Here is a 17,809-nt window from a genome sequence, read left to right as displayed (position 1 = left end):
ACAGGCACAGGCACAGGCACAGGCACAGGAATAGGCACAGATACAGTAGTATCACCGGATTCGGAATGTCCCATCCGGGATTGGAACCTTCGTGAACACCTGGCCAGACAATCCATGAGCTATTGAACTAAGCAGCCTGTTACTCCGATCCACAAATCCAAATCCATGAGTCCATTTCTTCTGTCGTGTACAAATTCTCTTCGTGACCCCGGTTCTCGGGAACTCGGGGGGTGTGAGGCGTAGCCTGAGACTTTTCTCGGTGGCCATGGCCGGCCGGTAGCCCTAACTGCTACTGCTACAATTATGTGGTGAAAAAATAGAAAATATGGAAGACTACTATCTATCATGGGATACGCTCAGCCTGAGGGAAGAAGAATGGACGTGAGAACTGATATATGTACCACCACACAACAACAGCTACCTCTCCAAAACTATTTACTCATGAGTATATACAGCAAGCACACTCTATCATACCCACAACGCTAAGAAACACTGCGGAATCCACAGACAAAAAAAGACCAAACGGGTCTATACAGGCTCTCTATAGATGCAAATGAGATGATATATATATGCATGGTATATGCAAAACAAGATTAAACACAAGTCATGATCACATCAAGGCCTGTTGAGCTGTTCCTTTCGGTAGAAGAAGAAGAAACCCCAGCTATAAACCACGTTAGTATAACTGTACGCAACGATTGAAGACGAGGGCAAACACTTACGCTGCCAGAAGTTGGAAGAAAAGCGAGATCCAGAACCAGGCGTTTCCAACCTTGTCAACACTGGTGCCCACATCGGGCGAAATACCACCTGGTCCAACCTTGTTCGGGGCAAATCCACGCGCGGCCATCGTAGCGATGGAGCCAAAGGCCTGTGCGGCCAAGAGCACAAAACAAACGTGGACTCTGGTCAACGTTTGCAGGAGGATCATACCAAGTCCGACTTGCTGTATCTCGTCGAGAACACCCAGCCAAAGCCAGATGGCTCGCGAAACAAGCGCACCAGAGGTAAGACTGCCAGCCCAAGGAAGGTAGTGCCCGATATTCGAGGTTCCCCACCAAATTTGGGCCCATCGGGGAGCACCCAAGCTCAATCCGAAGACAGGGAGTGCCCAGGTATGCTCCTTGCCCAGGTAGCGGAAGAGAAGCATTATAGCAATCCAGAGCACGATAAAGAACCCAATCACGAGGATAACAACCTCCCATGTCTTCGCATGCTTCGAGGACCACAGGAAGGACCAATTGCGACCAGTGGCAGCGGCAAGGAACCAGTTCTGGATGATCACCATGAAGAAGAACCAGAGGACGATGCGGCGCCGGAGGAGCGAGGTGTAGAAGTCGAGGATACGGCTCGGTGCCTGACGGTAGTACTTTGGCAGACCCAGAGCAAGAAGGACACCGATCACGAAGCACACAGCGGCGATGGGCATCACCACTGCAGTCAGGCGCCAGGTGTTCAGGGCGAGAGTAGAAACGCCGGCGACCTCGACCGTTGTGACCCTTTGACTCCAGTACCAGAGAGCGACGGTGTAGATTTGCTGAATACCCTGGATCATAGCGGCACGGAACATCCAATCCTTGACGGGGACTGCACCCTGATCACCAAAGTTGAGGGCGAAGAAGAGCGAGCCGCTGGAGGACGCAGCAGCATACACACCAGCAGCCACATTTTGAGCCCAAGCGCGACCAAGAGTAGAGGCACCGAATGGCGAAATGCCCATGACCACGAAAGCCATACAGTAGATAAACCAGGGAAGACTGAGGACGATCACCGAAGGAACAGTGTAGTACAGGAACCACCAACAGATCGAAGAAACACAGTAAATCGCGGCAATAACATATACCTTGGTGGCTGTTTCACCAACCTGACCGGCCAACAAGGTCATTTGCGAGGAGTTCGTCGCGATAATCTGCCCAAGACCAAGGAAGAGAGCGTAAATCGGCCAATTTCCAATGCGCCGCCTCATGAATCGCTGTAGGAACATCGGACGGCTGTACCCCAAACGAGCGAGCCATCGGTCAATCTCATCTTCGTTGGAGTTCGGCCCTGCGTCTGAGACACGATTGTACGAGGTGTCCTGGACAAAGTTCTCAGATTTGGGCGAGGTCATGGGTCTGTCTTCAATGTGCTTCTTAAGCTGCGCGTCGTTGTACATATTGAAGAACTTGCGTTCACTCTTCATCAGGTAGGTCTCGATACAGTCATCATTGATGGAGTTCTTGTCGTACTTCCTAAGACGCTCCTCGAAGCGTCGAGTGAAGTGGCCCATGCTGTCCGTGAAGGTAGGATCGACCTTCTGTAGTTCAAAGACAGGCTGGGTCTCGTTGCCATGACTGTGGTCACCCACAACGGAAGGTAGAGATAGAACAGACACATTGCGAGCATGGGCAAAGGGAGTGGTCTCACTCAAGCCTGGAGACAAGGGCCAGTCAGATGGAGTCGGGAGCGGAGAAGATGCTCGCGAGATCTGGCCGGGTGAGCCTGGAACCCCAAGGTGAGAACCCCGTCGGGGTCCGGCCAGTGAGAGTGAGCTTCCATTTCCGAGTGTCTGTCCGAGTTCCTGCGCCGCCAGAGTGCTGTTTACTGCCCTCATCGCCTCGTCGGGAGAGATGTAGTCCGACTGGTGAGTAGCATCGGTTTCATCATCGAAATCAGTCAGATCATCGTCCTCCTGCTCAACAATTCTACTGCCGCGTGGCTTGCCAAAAAGTTTCTTGCCTTGGCCAGGCCCAGCTCGTCGACCAAGAGAAAGCTTGCGGCCGAGGCCGCTGTTCCTGTTATCATCTGCCTGCAATTCCTGTAGTCGAGACTGCGCATTAAGCATGACCTTTCCGGGAGTATTGTCCGAGCCTCCGTCGGCCAACCCAGTAAGGCTCAGCGTGGAGTTACGGGCACTCGGAGGCATGCTAGGTGTCTCCCAGTAGGTCTGTGATTCCGGCATGGGGCCTGCGACGGTGCTCTGGTTCTTCTTGTAGTGGATCTGGATCGCGGTTCTTTGTAGGACTTCAAGTTTCTGGATCCATTCGAGTACAGGGAAACGCTGCTTGGCGGAGTTGGCACGCATCTCCTCACGGGTTTCCTGAGTCGAGTCGAGCGCAGACTTGATGGCCTTTTTCAATTGATGCAACAAGTGGCGTGTAGCATCTGATTCCACAGTATACCACCAACCAGGCATTTGGCCCAGTCCACCGATGCGAGAACCAATTCCCAGGGCACCCTTTCGACCAAACTCAACAGCGACCAGACCGAATGGTTCGTCTCGCGATGGAATAAGCGCGAAATCGGCACCCGAGAACACGTAAGGAGGCAGGATGGTAAACTCTGGCTTAGAGAAAACTCTCCCAGGGAACATCTCCATAATCCGCTCCAACTTGGTGGCCGCCAGCTTACCGTAAAGATCGATGGTTGGGCCTACACAAATCAGTTGAACATTAGCTCTGGCAGATAGGATGGCCGGCATGACATCGGCAATCAAATCCACGCCCTTTTGTTTCGACCATCGGCCCACGAAGACGAGCAAATCAGCATCACGGTCCTCGTTCAGTCCAGCCCATTTCTGCGCCTGCAGCTTGTGCTCAATTCGCTCTTCAGTAGAAAGAAGTGGAGCATCTGCGTTCTCGTCCAGGGCAGCTGTGTCAGAGGGATCGGGATTCGGAAGACTGCCAATTTTGTCAAGACTCCAGAAGATCGGGTAACGAGCCCAAGAGCGCTTTCCGTATTTGTTGGACACGCCCACAGCGCCGAACCCGCGTTGATGGAATCGTAGGTAACTGGCTCCAGTATGAAGAAGGTTGAGCACGTTTCCGAATTGACAGTATTTGGTAGCAACCTCGACGGGAAGATTAAAGACAGAGCAGACTTCCTTCTTCTCTTGCTGGGTGCGTAATGGCCAGAGACCCTGGAATTCAGCGTTATGCAGAGACAAGCAGACGGGAATAGTTTGACTTGGCAGAAGGTACAGAGGTGCCAAGCAGCCGTGGAAGTCGTTAATGTGATAGAGGTTGATCGAGGGGAATCGCTTGATAGTCTCGGCGATACACTGGTTCCAAGCTGAGTAGTAGATGGAACTCTCAAGGTCGTCCATACGAGGTGGATAAGGCTCCGCTTTAGTTTGTTGACGGAAGACTGGCGCGTCAAGAAGCACGTAGGTAATATTATCGACAATGTGATACTGGACGTTCACAAGATATGGCTTCTCTAGAATGGTGACGACGAAGGGTTCAGCAGGCGAGTCAGTGGGGTAATCGATATCACCAACGCAAGGAACAACCCAAATCAGGTTCTGGTGCTTGAGATTCGCGGACATGAGCTGCGCCATTACACCAAGACCACCAATCTTGACCTTGATCTTCCAGTCCTCAATATTGTATTCCATGGTAGCGATAAGCACGGTCCGCCGTTCTTCAGGAACGCCGGCAATTGCCACGTCCATTGGCCCTGATACGTCAGACATTGCGTGAACCGAGTCGTCGTCACTACCGAGCTTGTCCTTGAGTCGGCGCCAGAAGACTAGCGGCATTGCACCATCCTTGGTAGCCATGTTACCGTCGGTGTTGAGTTCGACGCGATAGAATGTCCGAATGAACAAGTAGACACCCACAAGACCCATAAGGATCGGGATGACCCACAACAGGACATAGAGCACAAGCTGCGCCCATCCCGATCCAACAGGGAGCAAATCATATCGGAAGGTGGCATCGTTCAAGGAGATTGTCCACCCGAGGTGTGGGAAGGGAGGCAAATCAGTGATGTTAATCACGTTGGAAGAGAGATATGACGGAGGAAGCTTCTGCACCACGGACGAGTTGTCGACATCGCCGTAAACCTCGGTCGTATCAGGGATACCATCTTCTCCGATACCCCAGACACTGATCTGTCCCACAGACGGCCACTCGGTGACAAAATCGTACTTCCAGCGCTGCTCTTTCTTATCGTAACGCATTTTTGCATCTAGACCAGAATCGTAACCATACTGGTTGTATGGACCATTCCACCACAGATGAGGGAATCGGCGAGGCACCCCATCCTCCCAGTCAACATCACCTTCCTGCAGATACGCACTGCTGCCAGTAAGTCTGGAAAAGTATTGCACCTGGACGTGTGTTCCCTTCCATTTCTGGCTCTTCGTGCCGTCAAATTCAAGTTCCTGAATAGTGGTGTTGCCACCTTCATACGTGGTCCAGTTGGACCAGCTCCGGCCAAAAGTCGTCGAGTAGCGAAACTGATCGGCACCCGCAGCCTCATGCTGCACAATAACATTTCCATTGTCGGACTTGTGTACCAGGGTACTCGAGTAGTTCATCAACGGCGAGATCAGAGGATTGCTCGGAGATCCGACACGGAACAAGAACCGGTCCACAGAGTCAGTGTGAGTCCCAGAGGTAGTGGAAACATTCTTGACGGTGATTTGATGGACACCATGGTACACATCAGTCAACTGAGCAGACCATGTCCAAATCGTGGGGATTTCGCCGACATAGTTCTCCTTGCTTGTTCGTGCAGTAATATTGGTGCAAGTGACGGTGGACTTGTCCAATGAGGCTGTGACACCCTTGTGAGTTGTGGAGTTCAGAGAGACTGCTTTCGTGATACCGTCGCAGTCCATCTCTTTCGAGTAGCCAAACGAGATATTGACCGTCTGAGCCTTGTCATCCATGGAAAGTAGGCGCACGTCGTGACCTGGAATAAATTCGGTCACGGTAGGACGAGGCTCAACGAAGTCTTCGGCTTCAATGTAGGCACGGTACTCCCAAGGAAGCAGCTTCAAGCCTTTATAACAGCCGTAGTCCTGGCCACTGGGACCATCTTCCAACTCAAGCTCGTCGTACGGATAGAAAACGTTCTTCAGCTTTGAGCCCGATTTGAAAGGAGCCAGCAATGCAGAACTTTTGTTGCTACAGTTTTCGCCGTAGGTAACTGTCTTGTTGTCGTTGTGGTAGACGAGCCAGATGGTGTTATTGGCCCCGGTAGACTCCTTTTGAACGCCTGGGAAGTAGCTTCGCAGCACTGACCAGAGACCAGTGACTGTTGGCGTAGTCGACGATCCAGGCAAATAGATATCCTGGGTGAGCTGGGAAATGGTCTCGAGGTAGAAACCATCATTGGCAACCGGGTAGTGCTCGCGGACCTCAAACATACGCTTCATGATGTTGCGAAGAGGGTGAGCCGGGTTCCGCTGGTCGTAGGTGACAGTAATATCATGGCACCCGTACAATCCCTTCTCGTTGGGGAAATCGTAGAACTTGGAAGTGTTCAGGTTGAAGCAGCCGTGAGTCCACCAGGCAGTGTGGTAAGTCATGGGCTGCCGACCAAATAGATAATTCGAGGCTGTGGCATCAAACACGTACATGGCCTGCTCCTCACCCCACAAAACTAGAGGAATACCAGGAAGCTCCAGTGTGACAATGTACAAACCTAGGAGATACTTATCCGTGCCATTTTTGACAGCGGGCCAGCGGAAGTTGTCCTGGTTAGAGACTCCGTACATGTGCCGCGGGTCGAGCTCGCCTGTGATCGCGTTGATCATGTCGTTCGTCACCAACATGCCGTTCCAAGCCTCAATGAAATCCGTGGGCAAGTCGAAACCGGCAACCAAGTTACCGTCCATGCCGAGGAAACGAGTCATCGACCGGTAAATCGTGTAGTGAAAGGCAGCGGCATCGAGTGCCTGAAGCCCATCGTCTCGAAGAAAGTACTCATCCGAAGTATTCGTCAATTTGACAGCGGCTCCTGCTGAGTCTGGTGTCTGATCAGGCTGACGGCCACGGCCGAGATAAAGACTACCGAAGGTATTTCCGGACGTGATTTCGCCAGGGAGGAAGAAATTCTTCTTTCCATATTTCTTCGCACATTCACGATATACAGCAGTCATGTCACCGAGTGCATCCAGGGTCGACTGTACAGCTTTATCGAATCGGAAACCGTCAATATCGAGACTCGCAATCACAATGCAGGAATGCTGGGTGATGACATCGCGGATGGGTTTGTGCCATTCTCTGAGACGGTCCTGCACCGAGGCGAATTTGGTGAGTTGGCGCTTCCAGTCAGGGAAGTTACCAAATGCCTCCAATTCTCCGTACTGGTCAAAGTCGCTGTTGTAGCAACCTTTCAAATCCTCGACACCTCCGCCGGTCAATGGATATCCAGTTTCGTTCCAGAACCTTGGGTAATTGCAAGTCTCGTTGTAATCGTTTCCGAATTTAAAGTCCGCGTACTGTCTCTCTGAGATATACTCGACTTCGTACTCTTTCGGGTTGAAATCGGCCGAGTCGTTAAGATGGCCTTTGAAACCGATCAGGTTACTCAAGCTGCGGAAAAGTGAGCTAAAAGTCTTGAATGCGAGGGGTCTCGAGGGTGATACTCACGTTGCAAGCGTATTGTCCATAATCACGTACATGTCACGGTCATGGATCTCGGTAACAGTCCGTCTCCAGTCCTCGAGTGTGCCATGGTGCATGTCGAGAAGAGTGGTATCAACTGGGGAATAGCCATCGTAGGCCCAAGGAAGGTTCATCAGGGCGGTTCCAGCGAAGTAGATAGCCTAACCGGTCAGCAACGTCACACGGTATCAAAGGTCTGTGGTTTCCCATACCTTGAACCCCATACCCCGGATGTAGTCCAGCGAATCAATCAAGCCGACCAAGTCGCCGCCATGGCGCATTTGATTGGAGTTCAATACATGTTCGAAGGTTGTTCCGTTAATGTCATCGTTTGCGGGATCACCGTTCGCGATGCGGTCCAGGAAGATCGTATAGACGGGAAAGCGCCAGTTATCTGGCGAGGGATGGTAGTCGTGACCTGACCATTCTCCCCAGTAATTGATTGGGTGTTCTGCTGATTTGTTTTCATTCAAGTTGTAGTCAACGAGCGATTCATCGTACGGCCAACCGAATGCAGTGATGCTCAGCAACGATAGGATCAGAATCGCCGAGCGCTGCATTGCCGGGACGAACATCAAGAAAGTGGTCTGCACCGATAATTGCGCGACTCAAAAAAAGATAAGAATAACACTGAAATTGTCCTACATGCCCTGACTCCGGGGAAGCGAACGAACGGCGGGAAGTATAAACCAGTAGGAGTTGGATATGAGGGAGGAATAAAAGACGAACAAAACGAGTGACTTGTCGATTAAACCAACAGCAACACAACAAGGATTATGATGGATTATGGCAGCAGGGGAGAAATCCTATCAAGCGGGCGAGATGGGGGAGAAAAATGGAGCGCAGCTGGAGTGGTTTTGCTGGAGCGGTGCCTCTCCAACTATGACGACGGCCGCATTATTGTTCGACGAGGCGACATGAGACATCCGAAACCACCGACCCGCAGTAGGGCCGCGGTGAGGTGGGCAATCCAAGACATCCATCTCACTTTCGCCCATGATGGGTGGCTAAATTAAGAAACGTCATATCAGGATCTCATGATTGGGTGAATTGAGACAAATGTGTTTCTTTTGATGGGGACTTGGTTTTGATTACCCACTTTCTCGCTCTCACTTCTTGTGCTGATGGAGGGGGAGGAGGGCCGGAGGAGGGACTGGGAGAAACTGGGAGAGAGTCCCGCTATCAGTTCAACCCAGCATTCGGTCCAACCAGATAAATCAGAACCAGTAAAATCCTCATGCAAAAAGTTCTGTCTGTATCAATATCCACTCATGTCGCTTGTCGACCAGTCTGGGTTGTTGTCAAAACCCGGTCGGTTTTGAGCCCGCACAGGTTCCATTTGCCGTATCTGGATTCTCAAGATAAGCGTCGTCACCGACCCTATAGGCAAGAGGTATAAGACTCTAGGATCTACTACGTACGTCGAGCATTGATTATTCCCGTGTCAGTCTGGAACCGCCGTTGACCTGGTCAAATAAATAACTGCTGGGTTGACAGCTCGCTGGGAGATTGGGATGGGCCGAGAGAGCGAGACATGTGTGAAGCTATTCTGAGTATGGTGACATTGGCATGAAACAGCCATTTCGATGCCTTGTCACGAACCGTTTTCCCTGTGACCGATACTGCAAAGCATTTCGTCTCATGATGCTTGTCCAGGCTAAAACTCTTGTCTTGCTTGGCCGGGTGAAAGACCTCGTGTTCCTCACACAGTCACAATATGAGGCGCAACATTGTCGTGTCGAAGCGCCTCTGCGATAATTCAGGCTATTTGCCACTGCGCTATTATTGTATGTGGGTTGTCGTGAGTCCGCGCAAGAATTGGGAATAGTGCTGCCTCTTTTGCCCCCTGGTAGACTTAGTACTCGTTGCAAAGAGTGGCAGTGAGTGGGCAACCGTGCATAGATACATACGTACGCAGTCGCGTCTCAAGGTACGGAAGGAACAGCAAGTGCAGATTTTCGATCGGGTTCCTGTGGGGTGGGGGGGGACTGGGACAGGGTGTGATTGTGTGGGAAAGATGGAAAGGAAGTTCCATCCTTCGGCATCCCGCGACTTGCCCGCCCCACCTCACTGTAACACTGACCATTCATTGAGGGCGCGGGCAATTGATTCTCAGGGTCCGGAAGAAGTCTCTGAATTTCTGAAAGTTTCTGCTTTTGGAACTTGGAACATGCCACGGGTCAAAGTGGGCTGGCAGCCTGGCAGTCCCTCGGTCTTGTGCCCTGTGGCCCGGTGCCGTTGAATTGGATGGCTTGGTTGAAAACAGAAAGTGGTTCAAGTGTTCAAGTGGAAAGTCGGATGTTGGATTGTTACCTAGCTAGTAGTTTGTAACTGGCAGACTGCCCTGTTGGACTGCCCTGTTGGTTGTTGTTTGCTTCCATGCTTGGGTCTTTGCCCCACCCGGGATCCATATCAGTCCCGTGTTATTAGTAGTGCAAGACTGCAAAGTGCAAGCTAAACTAACCAGCCCTTGAAATAGAATTCATCTTACTCAGCACTGGCTGGACTGGGACTTTTTCCACCACCCACCGGCCTATTTGCGTTAGTCAATTAATCACTGCCACTGACATCATCAACACTTGGAAACAAATCGCAGTGTCTGCGGAAAGTTCGGGAACGTGCCTGTGCCTGCGCTACCGGACTGGTACAGTACACAACACATATGTGGTGTGCATGCAGTGATGAGTAATTTCTATATACATATGTACACACTCATGCTAAATATGAGTACTATATCTACTCATGTCCTGTTTGTTTTATTTGTTGCCGTTCTTCTGCATGCTGTATGCGCATCGGCATAATTATTTCCAGACGCATGTACATCCTCTTGTCATGCCAGGAATACCCGTCCTCGGAAGGTCGATCATGACAACACCAGGCACGTGACCTGTCATGGATGAAATAGCTGACAGTTTCGAGCTTTCCGCTTCGTGTATAGACTTGATAGAATTCTTCCTCCACTCGAAGTCAATGATACATGTACACGTGCCTATGCAGCTGGCTACTGGGACCCGAACCGACTTGTGCGTTCAGCTACCAGATAATGAGGAGGAAAGACCTATCGGAAAACTGCTTAACAACTCGCGGGGTTTTCAGCTTCTCGTGCAAGATTCCAAGTTTCCTGGCGTAGCCATTTCAGTTGATGGAAAGGCGGAGCCAGGTGTCACGACCAGCAACTTCCAAGGCATCTGTTTAGAGTCTAACTGAAGGTTTAGTCTCTGACGTTTCCACTGCCTGAAACCAGATGGGACATGGCTTTTAAACTTGATGAGAGCGTGAGGTAACTCGATCCCAAAAGACACGACAATTCAATGAACACTCGACTTGTAGTGGTTGGTAGCTGGCATGGTCCCTAGTGGCTGCATAGCCGGGTAGGTCTATCCTTAAGTCATATTATTGAGTTTAACCTATTCAAAAGGCCTGTGTGTGGCCAGTCAATGTCAGTGTGTGAATCTGCTTCATGACGTCTTCCATTTAATTGAATGAAACGGTCAGAGCGCTATCAATTTAAATGACACCCACATCTGCGCAATAGACTATCGTAGTATCGCAATGCTTGGTGATAAGCTGTCGGAAATAGTTGGCATGTTCGCTAGATGTAAGCCACGCGGCTTGGCTGACAATTAGATCGGGAAGAACCATGGCTGAGGTGGATTCTATGGTATTGTCCCCCTTACGGATGAATCGGAATGACATTAGGTATGCTTCTCGATGATATGTTGACAATAGCAGGATGTACCAGCGCGAATACAAAGGCTGACATTGAAAAGAGATACTTCATTGATTCATCACATGAGATGCTGGACCTGTCAACAGGGAATTCGCAAGTATAATACCGGATTTTGAATGAGAGATCCGGATATCAATCGATGGAGCTTGGCAGATTCTGCGATGTGGACAGGTGGGTTTGGAATAAGATAGCATGCTTCGAAGGCGGGCTAAGTAGTGGCATAACACCACAAGTATATAGGTTCAACGAAAGCAGGCAGACAAGCAGATTGACACTCGCAAACATCAATCTGGATCCTTAGGAACTCTCCACACTATGGCTCTGGGACCCGAAATTCTTGATCGCAAACTCCGACTGGCCTTGGACCAGCGCCAGCGTGAGGGGAGGCTGATTCAACCAGCTTCCCCAAGCGAAGTGCAAGGCACCATCGACTTCGGATCCAACGATACCCTATCCTTGTCAGGTTCTGGCGCTTTGAGTCGAGCCTTTTTGCACCAGCTTGAGGAACAACCAGATTTCACAGTCGGGAGCAGCAGCACCCGCATCTTCGAAGGTACCAGGCAGTATCTTGAAGATATTGAGCGTGACCTGGCTACATTCTACAAGGCTGAGAATGCAATGGTATTCGGCTCAGGGTTTGACGCAAATGTGGCCATTTGGTCTGTGATCTCGCAGCCTGGGGACATCGTCATCTTCGATGAACTTATGCATGCCTGTGCCCGTCAGGGGATGAAGAATGGGCGCGCTAAGGCAGTGCCATTTGTGCACAACGACTGTGCCTCCATCCGAAATTGTCTCGAGAACGCTCGAGAGCGGAGCCACGGCATCGCAGAGGGCAAGCAAGTGGTGTTTATCTGCTTTGAATCAGTCTACAGCATGGATGGAGACGAGGCTCCCATCCATGAGATCATTCAAATAGCATCTGAATCACTTCCCCTGGGCAATTATGTGCTTGTTATCGACGAAGCGCATTCCAACGGACTCGTTGGGCCTAATGGATCAGGCTTGATTGCTCAATATGGCTTGGAAAAAGAGTTCACTATCAGGGTCCAGACTTGTGGTAAAGCCCTCGGGGCATCAGGAGGTAAGAGTCCTAGCTTCATCTGCAACGCGTCGGCTAATTATCTGAAGGTGTCGTTTTATGCAACAACACGATCAAGCAAACCTTGCTGAATTATCCCGGCAATGTCCTTTTCACAACAGCCCCTAGCTTTGTGACAGTTGCAGCTATAAGGGCTGCATATGAGCTGCTGGCAAGTAAGGACGGTGACAGAGTTGGTTAAGAGCCAGATCGATATATGGAACGAGAGAAGCTTACCACGATCACAGCGTCGAGCGCGACTGCAGCACAACATCAAGTTTACCTACTGGACCTTGACAAACCACCCACAATGGGAGGAAGCTAAGGACAGAGGCATCATTCGACTTCCAACCGAGACAGGCTGGCGCTCTAGGACATTCAGGTCTGCTATCTTCGCACTGCTAACACAGCCGGGCAAGGCGCGCAGCCTGGCGAAGCCCCTACAGCAGGCTAAATTCTGGGTCAACGCAGTCGATTTTCCGATTGTGCCGAGGAACATGGACCGCGTGCGACTCATGATACATGCTGATAACACTGAGGAGCAAATCGGCGCCGTTGTGCAACTTATTATGAGGTGGGCGATGGGACAAATGGAGTTGGAGACGATGAACTTGGATAAGGTGGCACGACTATAGGTGATAGAAGTGGGTAGGCAGCTCAGACAGAACCAAGAATAAGTTATAGAACGCTAGATCCATGATGAGCAGGAGCATCTAAATAGTCCCGTGACCACGCCCGGGATATTACGAACAGTACATTAGAGTCCTCTTCAACCTCCCTGCAATTGAATTTCCTTGCAACGACAACATACCTCTGACCAAGACTAGCGCATCTCCTAGCATCTAAATAAAGCAAGAAAGATAGACCAGACTGTTAAGCGAGGTCTAGAAATCCAGCATAGGATTGTGGTTGGGTGCAAGGACCGGCGATCATCGGAAGATGACTTCCATGACATCACTCGTTCTCTCCACCATTTTAGATTCAGCCCAGTGCCTACTGCTGCGTCGCAAACATGATCCACTTCTTGTGCCCATCCCCTGTCTTTACAGCATCATCATGATGCAAGTTCACCTCACGTCAGGCCATTGTCTACGGCAGACTGTGGTATAAACCGAGCTCGTTCCTGCCCAGCATTAGCCAAGCTTCTTCCCCAGATTCCTCATACATTCCGCCAAGACCAGCCAGCCGCCCATCATGTCTCCCCATCAAACCCACCAGAAGAAGCACCACACTCCCCGACTACACCGGTAAGCCCATATCTTCATGACCACAAATGCTCCAGTCCACCTTCTAAGCCCCTATGTCTTAGTGTCGGAAAATGGATGCCCTCCACCCTGGACGAGCATCACGAATGGGTCGGGGGCGTTATCGCCCACGTCGACCGCAACAAGCCTGACGAGCTTCACCCAGTCCTAAAAGAATTCCAAGAACTTATCGAGTCCAACACGAGGGTCTACTTACTCATGGCCGCCATGTTCGGCGAAATCCCGCGCAACCGGACCTACGCGACGGACCCGACCGGCTGCCCACAGCTACGCGATTACAAGCACATGCTGGAAGTTCTCAACCATCTCGTCACCACCGCCCCCTCATGGAACGACTTCTCTCACCGCGTGGGTCTTGTCGGACTGCCCATCAATGCTGTCCTAGACTGGCCTATGGGCACCCCCTCCGGTTTCGCCGCCTTCCTCGACCCCGACGTCAACCGAATGCTGAAGAAAGTCCTCAACGCCTGGGGTGACTTCCTCAGATCCCCCGAGTCTGCATCCGTCCTCGATGACTCCGCGAACGGCTGGTTCGGCGAGACGGGGAAGTCCGATTTGGTCGAGGTGGCTAACCTGGGCGGCAAGACCGACCACACATTTGAAGAGATGTTCATTTGCGACCCCTCCGCTCCTCACCACGGCTACAAATCCTGGGACGATTTCTTCACGCGCCTTTTCCGGGAGGGGATTCGCCCGGTTGCTGGTCCTGATGACGACAAGATTATCGCCAATGCCTGCGAGTCCAAGCCTTATAAGGTCGCGTACAATGTGAAAGCCCGCGACACCTTCTGGATCAAGCACCAGCCTTACTCGATCAACGACATGCTTGCCTTCGACCCCCTGGCGGAGCAGTTCAACGGTGGCACCGTCTACCAGGCCTTCCTTAGCGCACTGAGCTACCACCGCTGGCACAGCCCCGTCTCCGGCAAGATCGTCAAGGCCTACGTCGTGGACGGCACATACTACTCTGAGCCCTTGTTCGAGGGCATTGGCGACCCGAATCCCACCGAGAAGCACAAGCACGGGATTGATGCCTGCGGTGAGGTCACTTCGCAGGGCTTCTTGACAGCCACTGCCACCCGCGCCATCATGTTCATCGAGTGCGACAACCCGGATATCGGCCTTATGGCCTTCCTGGGTGTGGGCATGTGCGAGGTCTCGACCTGTGACATCACTGTTAAGGAGGGCCAGCACGTCAACAAGGGTGACGAACTCGGCATGTTCCACTTCGGTGGCTCAACGCATTGCCTCCTTTTCCGGAAGGGCGTCAATGTTCAGGGCTTCCCCTCGACTGATACGGATCAGAATGTGCCTGTCAGAAGTCAGGTCGCTTACGTTGCTTAATCTTCCCCGCTTCTGAAAATAGTATGCACGGGGCCTCTAATTAGCAAGACTTGTACATACTTGTGGATGTCAATGAGCGATGCTTTACGATACATATGAGGAATTCAAGTACATATTTCAGACTCTGTGGTTTATATGGTATGAGAGCAGGTAGGCTCAAGCTATCAATAGTGTAAATGTAAACAAGGCAGATGCCTCAAGTCATGTGGCACACTTTAAAACAGCCAAATATGGAAATAGCCTGGCTTGTGGTCTTGACGTCAGATGCTTTTGCCCAAACAGTGAGAGGCATTCCCAACTAATCGACCTGTAGTGTCATTCTCTGTACTATTAGTTCTTGCTCACACTTTTTCCCCCACGTACAACGACATCGCGAGCTTCTGATACCTAGTTCCAGACGTTGAAATCTTCTAACGCAGGAGAACACAAGGTTCTCCCGAGGCACAGGTGACGACAGCAATGGGCATGTCTTCGGTCCTTGATCACAGAGAGAGACACCACAAATAAATTGTTGATGGCGAGTGTTCTTGATCCATCTTCTCGTGGTTCTACTAAACACTTCTTCCTAGGCTCATCCACACCGTGTACTATACCTTCAAACGGGGAAGTTCGACTTTCCAAGAAGATATCCGATCATGAAAGTTACGAATCAAGAAACGACGCCAGTATCCCACGCTGCCTATCAATTCACATGGGAGAGTGGCTTGGCTCGATTGAGTTCAGCCGATCGGCGTTGTTTCCCGTCGAATTGCAGAGCTGTCATGCTATAAAATCTTGTATGAAACAAGATTTTGACCCAATTCTCCAGGTATCCTGCGGGGCTGAAATGAGCCTTGTGTGCCAAGTCCTCATACCTCTCGTATTGCCACTATGACTTGCTCGATCGTGGTCGTGAGCAGGACTCGGATGATCCGGCTGGTCAGAATATGTTGGAGGGGTATATCATGGCCCTCTTCACCGTCTTTCAGTTGAAGCATACAATGTCGCTCCCACAGACACAATGGCAAAAAGACATCCGTACGTTCGCGTCTCACCCTGCTCTTCGAAGCATTGATGCATAATGAGCTGACAAGATTGAAGTTACCATGCCGGGAACTATGCCCCTATTCACACTACCCTGAATCTCCGTCCCTGTCCGTCTGAAGGCGCAATTCCCGAGGAGTTTCTCGGAGGACAGTATGTGCGCAACGGAAGCAACCCCCTCCAGGTTGATACCAGCCGAGGCTTCCATTGGTTCGATGGTGATGGAATGCTCACCGGCGTGTTCTTCGAGCGCATCGCGCAGGCCCCCGGTGTCCGCCCTACCTTTGTCAATCAATACGTCCGCACTGATGTACATGACGCTGTTGCACGACATCCCCGGCTCCATCATGTCACCCCTAGCGTGGCTACTCTGATCAGTCCAAGATCGTCGGTGTTCCGCGTGCTAATGGAGGTTGTACGAGCAATGACTCTAATCGTTGCCTCGCTCTGGGGTCTCATCGCTCGGCCCATCCGGCGGACCAGCACAGCCAACACGAGTGTTGTGCATCATGATGGTCGAGTATTGGCGACAAACGAGACGGGCCCTCCTATGCGTGTTTTTCTGCCGTCGCTAAAGACTGTCGGTTGGTTCACTGGTAGTAGAGCGGAAGGAGAGCCTACGGATGAGAAACCTCGTCCATACTTTGGCGGACCAGGAGTGGAAGGGTTCTTCAAAGAGATGACAACGGCTCATGTAGGTAGCCATTTCTTATAATGGGATCAGAAATATGCTCACTTGACTCGCCCTGTTAGCCCCACGTTGACCCTCAGACACAAGAGATGTTCCTCTTCCATGCGACTTTCCTAGCCCCGTTTGTCACTTACTCGATCATACCAGCCAAGAGCTCCTTCAACCAGACACTATGTCTCAGCAAGCCAGTACCAGGATTCCAGGGAGGCAAGATCATGCATGACTTTGGCGTATCGCGCAAACACACCGTCATGATGGATATGCCCGTGTCGTTGGATCCGTTCAATCTTCGTCGTAACCGGCCAGTAGTCGAGTACAACTGGCGTGGCCAGACACGCTTTGGGGTGTTCCCACGGTACGAGCCCGAAAAGGTAGAATGGTACACCACAGCACCCTGCATGATCATGCACACTGTCAACACCTGGGATGAAGAGACCTTCAATGGAACGCGGGTTCATCTGCTTTTGTGCCGGATGAACAGTGCCGCTCCGCTTTACCATATGGGCGGCTTGGAAGCTCCAAACATAACCATTCCAGCAAACCCAGAATGCCGCCTATACTATTATCAGTTTCCTCCAAACAAGGGGAGTCCAAAGCAGATAACTCATCAGTGGGCATTATCTGCGATTCCTTTTGAGTTTCCACACGTGCCGCATCACCTCCAGATGGCACCGACTCGCTTCGTTTATGGGAATTCGATGCGCAGTGGAGACTTTGCGGAAGCTTGTATCAGCAACTTCAAGGTTGAATGCCTAGTGAAAATTGATGTGGCGGCTCTGCTTGCGCGAGGCCTCGCCGATCCTCCGTCGCAGGTGGATGGTTGTGTGGACAAAAGATCTGTCGCCGAGGTTCTCACCTCTGATGATCCAAATGATCCCATCAGAGTCTTTGCTTTGCCTGATGGATGGTATGCGCAAGAGTGCTCGTTTGTTGCTCGCAAAGACGGTCAGTCCGAGGACGATGGGTGGCTCGTCACCTACGTGTACGATGAATCGCAGCTCGATGAAAACGGCGTAGCACCCGAGACTTCTCAGAGCGAGCTGTGGATTATTGATGCCTTGGATATGAAAGAAGTTGTGGCTCGTGTACTCTTGCCGCAGCGTGTACCGTATGGGATGCATGGTAACTGGTTTCCTGAGGAGCAGATTTTGGGTCAGCGAGAGGTGGAGCGTTTCCGTAAGTGAGTTGCAGTGATCTGAAAGCATTTTGGACTCTTAGCATATGCTATCCATATTCATACTTGTGGGCTGTGTACTCGCGGAGACATTTGTTGCAATTGTTATGTTTGTTTGTTTG

General features: G+C 51.3%; 4 protein-coding genes across 4 annotated transcripts; 3 read left to right on the top strand and 1 right to left on the bottom strand.

Annotated features, from left to right (window-relative positions):
• Window positions 1–615: 615 nt before the first annotated feature.
• On the bottom strand, window positions 616–7,954 carry ags3 (alpha-1,3-glucan synthase Ags3; the record flags this gene model as incomplete). The annotated part of the gene is made up of 4 exons (XM_025582213.1): window positions 616–664; window positions 723–7,307; window positions 7,365–7,540; window positions 7,592–7,954. The coding sequence occupies 4 exons, from the start codon at window positions 7,952–7,954 to the stop codon at window positions 616–618; spliced, it is 7,173 nt and encodes a 2,390-aa protein (XP_025445948.1).
• A 3,470-nt stretch (window positions 7,955–11,424) lies between these two features.
• BO95DRAFT_354549 (aminotransferase class I/II-fold pyridoxal phosphate-dependent enzyme) lies at window positions 11,425–12,825 on the top strand (the record flags this gene model as incomplete). The annotated part of the gene is made up of 3 exons (XM_025582216.1): window positions 11,425–12,193; window positions 12,241–12,383; window positions 12,439–12,825. 3 exons carry the CDS (start codon window positions 11,425–11,427, stop codon window positions 12,823–12,825), a joined length of 1,299 nt encoding a protein of 432 aa, XP_025445947.1.
• Window positions 12,826–13,218: 393 nt separating this feature from the next.
• On the top strand, window positions 13,219–14,922 carry BO95DRAFT_381734 (phosphatidylserine decarboxylase family protein). Its single transcript, XM_025583375.1, has 2 exons — window positions 13,219–13,437; window positions 13,500–14,922. Exons 1-2 carry the CDS (start codon window positions 13,385–13,387, stop codon window positions 14,797–14,799), a joined length of 1,353 nt encoding a protein of 450 aa, XP_025445946.1. The 5' UTR covers window positions 13,219–13,384; the 3' UTR covers window positions 14,800–14,922.
• Window positions 14,923–15,799: 877 nt separating this feature from the next.
• BO95DRAFT_511500 (carotenoid oxygenase family protein) lies at window positions 15,800–17,697 on the top strand (the record flags this gene model as incomplete). Its single annotated transcript, XM_025591441.1, has 3 exons — window positions 15,800–15,816; window positions 15,880–16,516; window positions 16,576–17,697. The coding sequence occupies 3 exons, from the start codon at window positions 15,800–15,802 to the stop codon at window positions 17,695–17,697; spliced, it is 1,776 nt and encodes a 591-aa protein (XP_025445945.1).
• Between the last annotated feature and the right edge of the window lie 112 nt (window positions 17,698–17,809).

This window comes from Aspergillus brunneoviolaceus (assembly GCF_003184695.1).
Source record: "Aspergillus brunneoviolaceus CBS 621.78 unplaced genomic scaffold BO95scaffold_9, whole genome shotgun sequence".
NCBI lineage: Eukaryota > Fungi > Ascomycota > Eurotiomycetes > Eurotiales > Aspergillaceae > Aspergillus > Aspergillus brunneoviolaceus.
The sequence above is the reverse complement of the archived record's forward strand: the minus strand, read 5'-3'. Positions and strand labels throughout refer to the sequence as shown.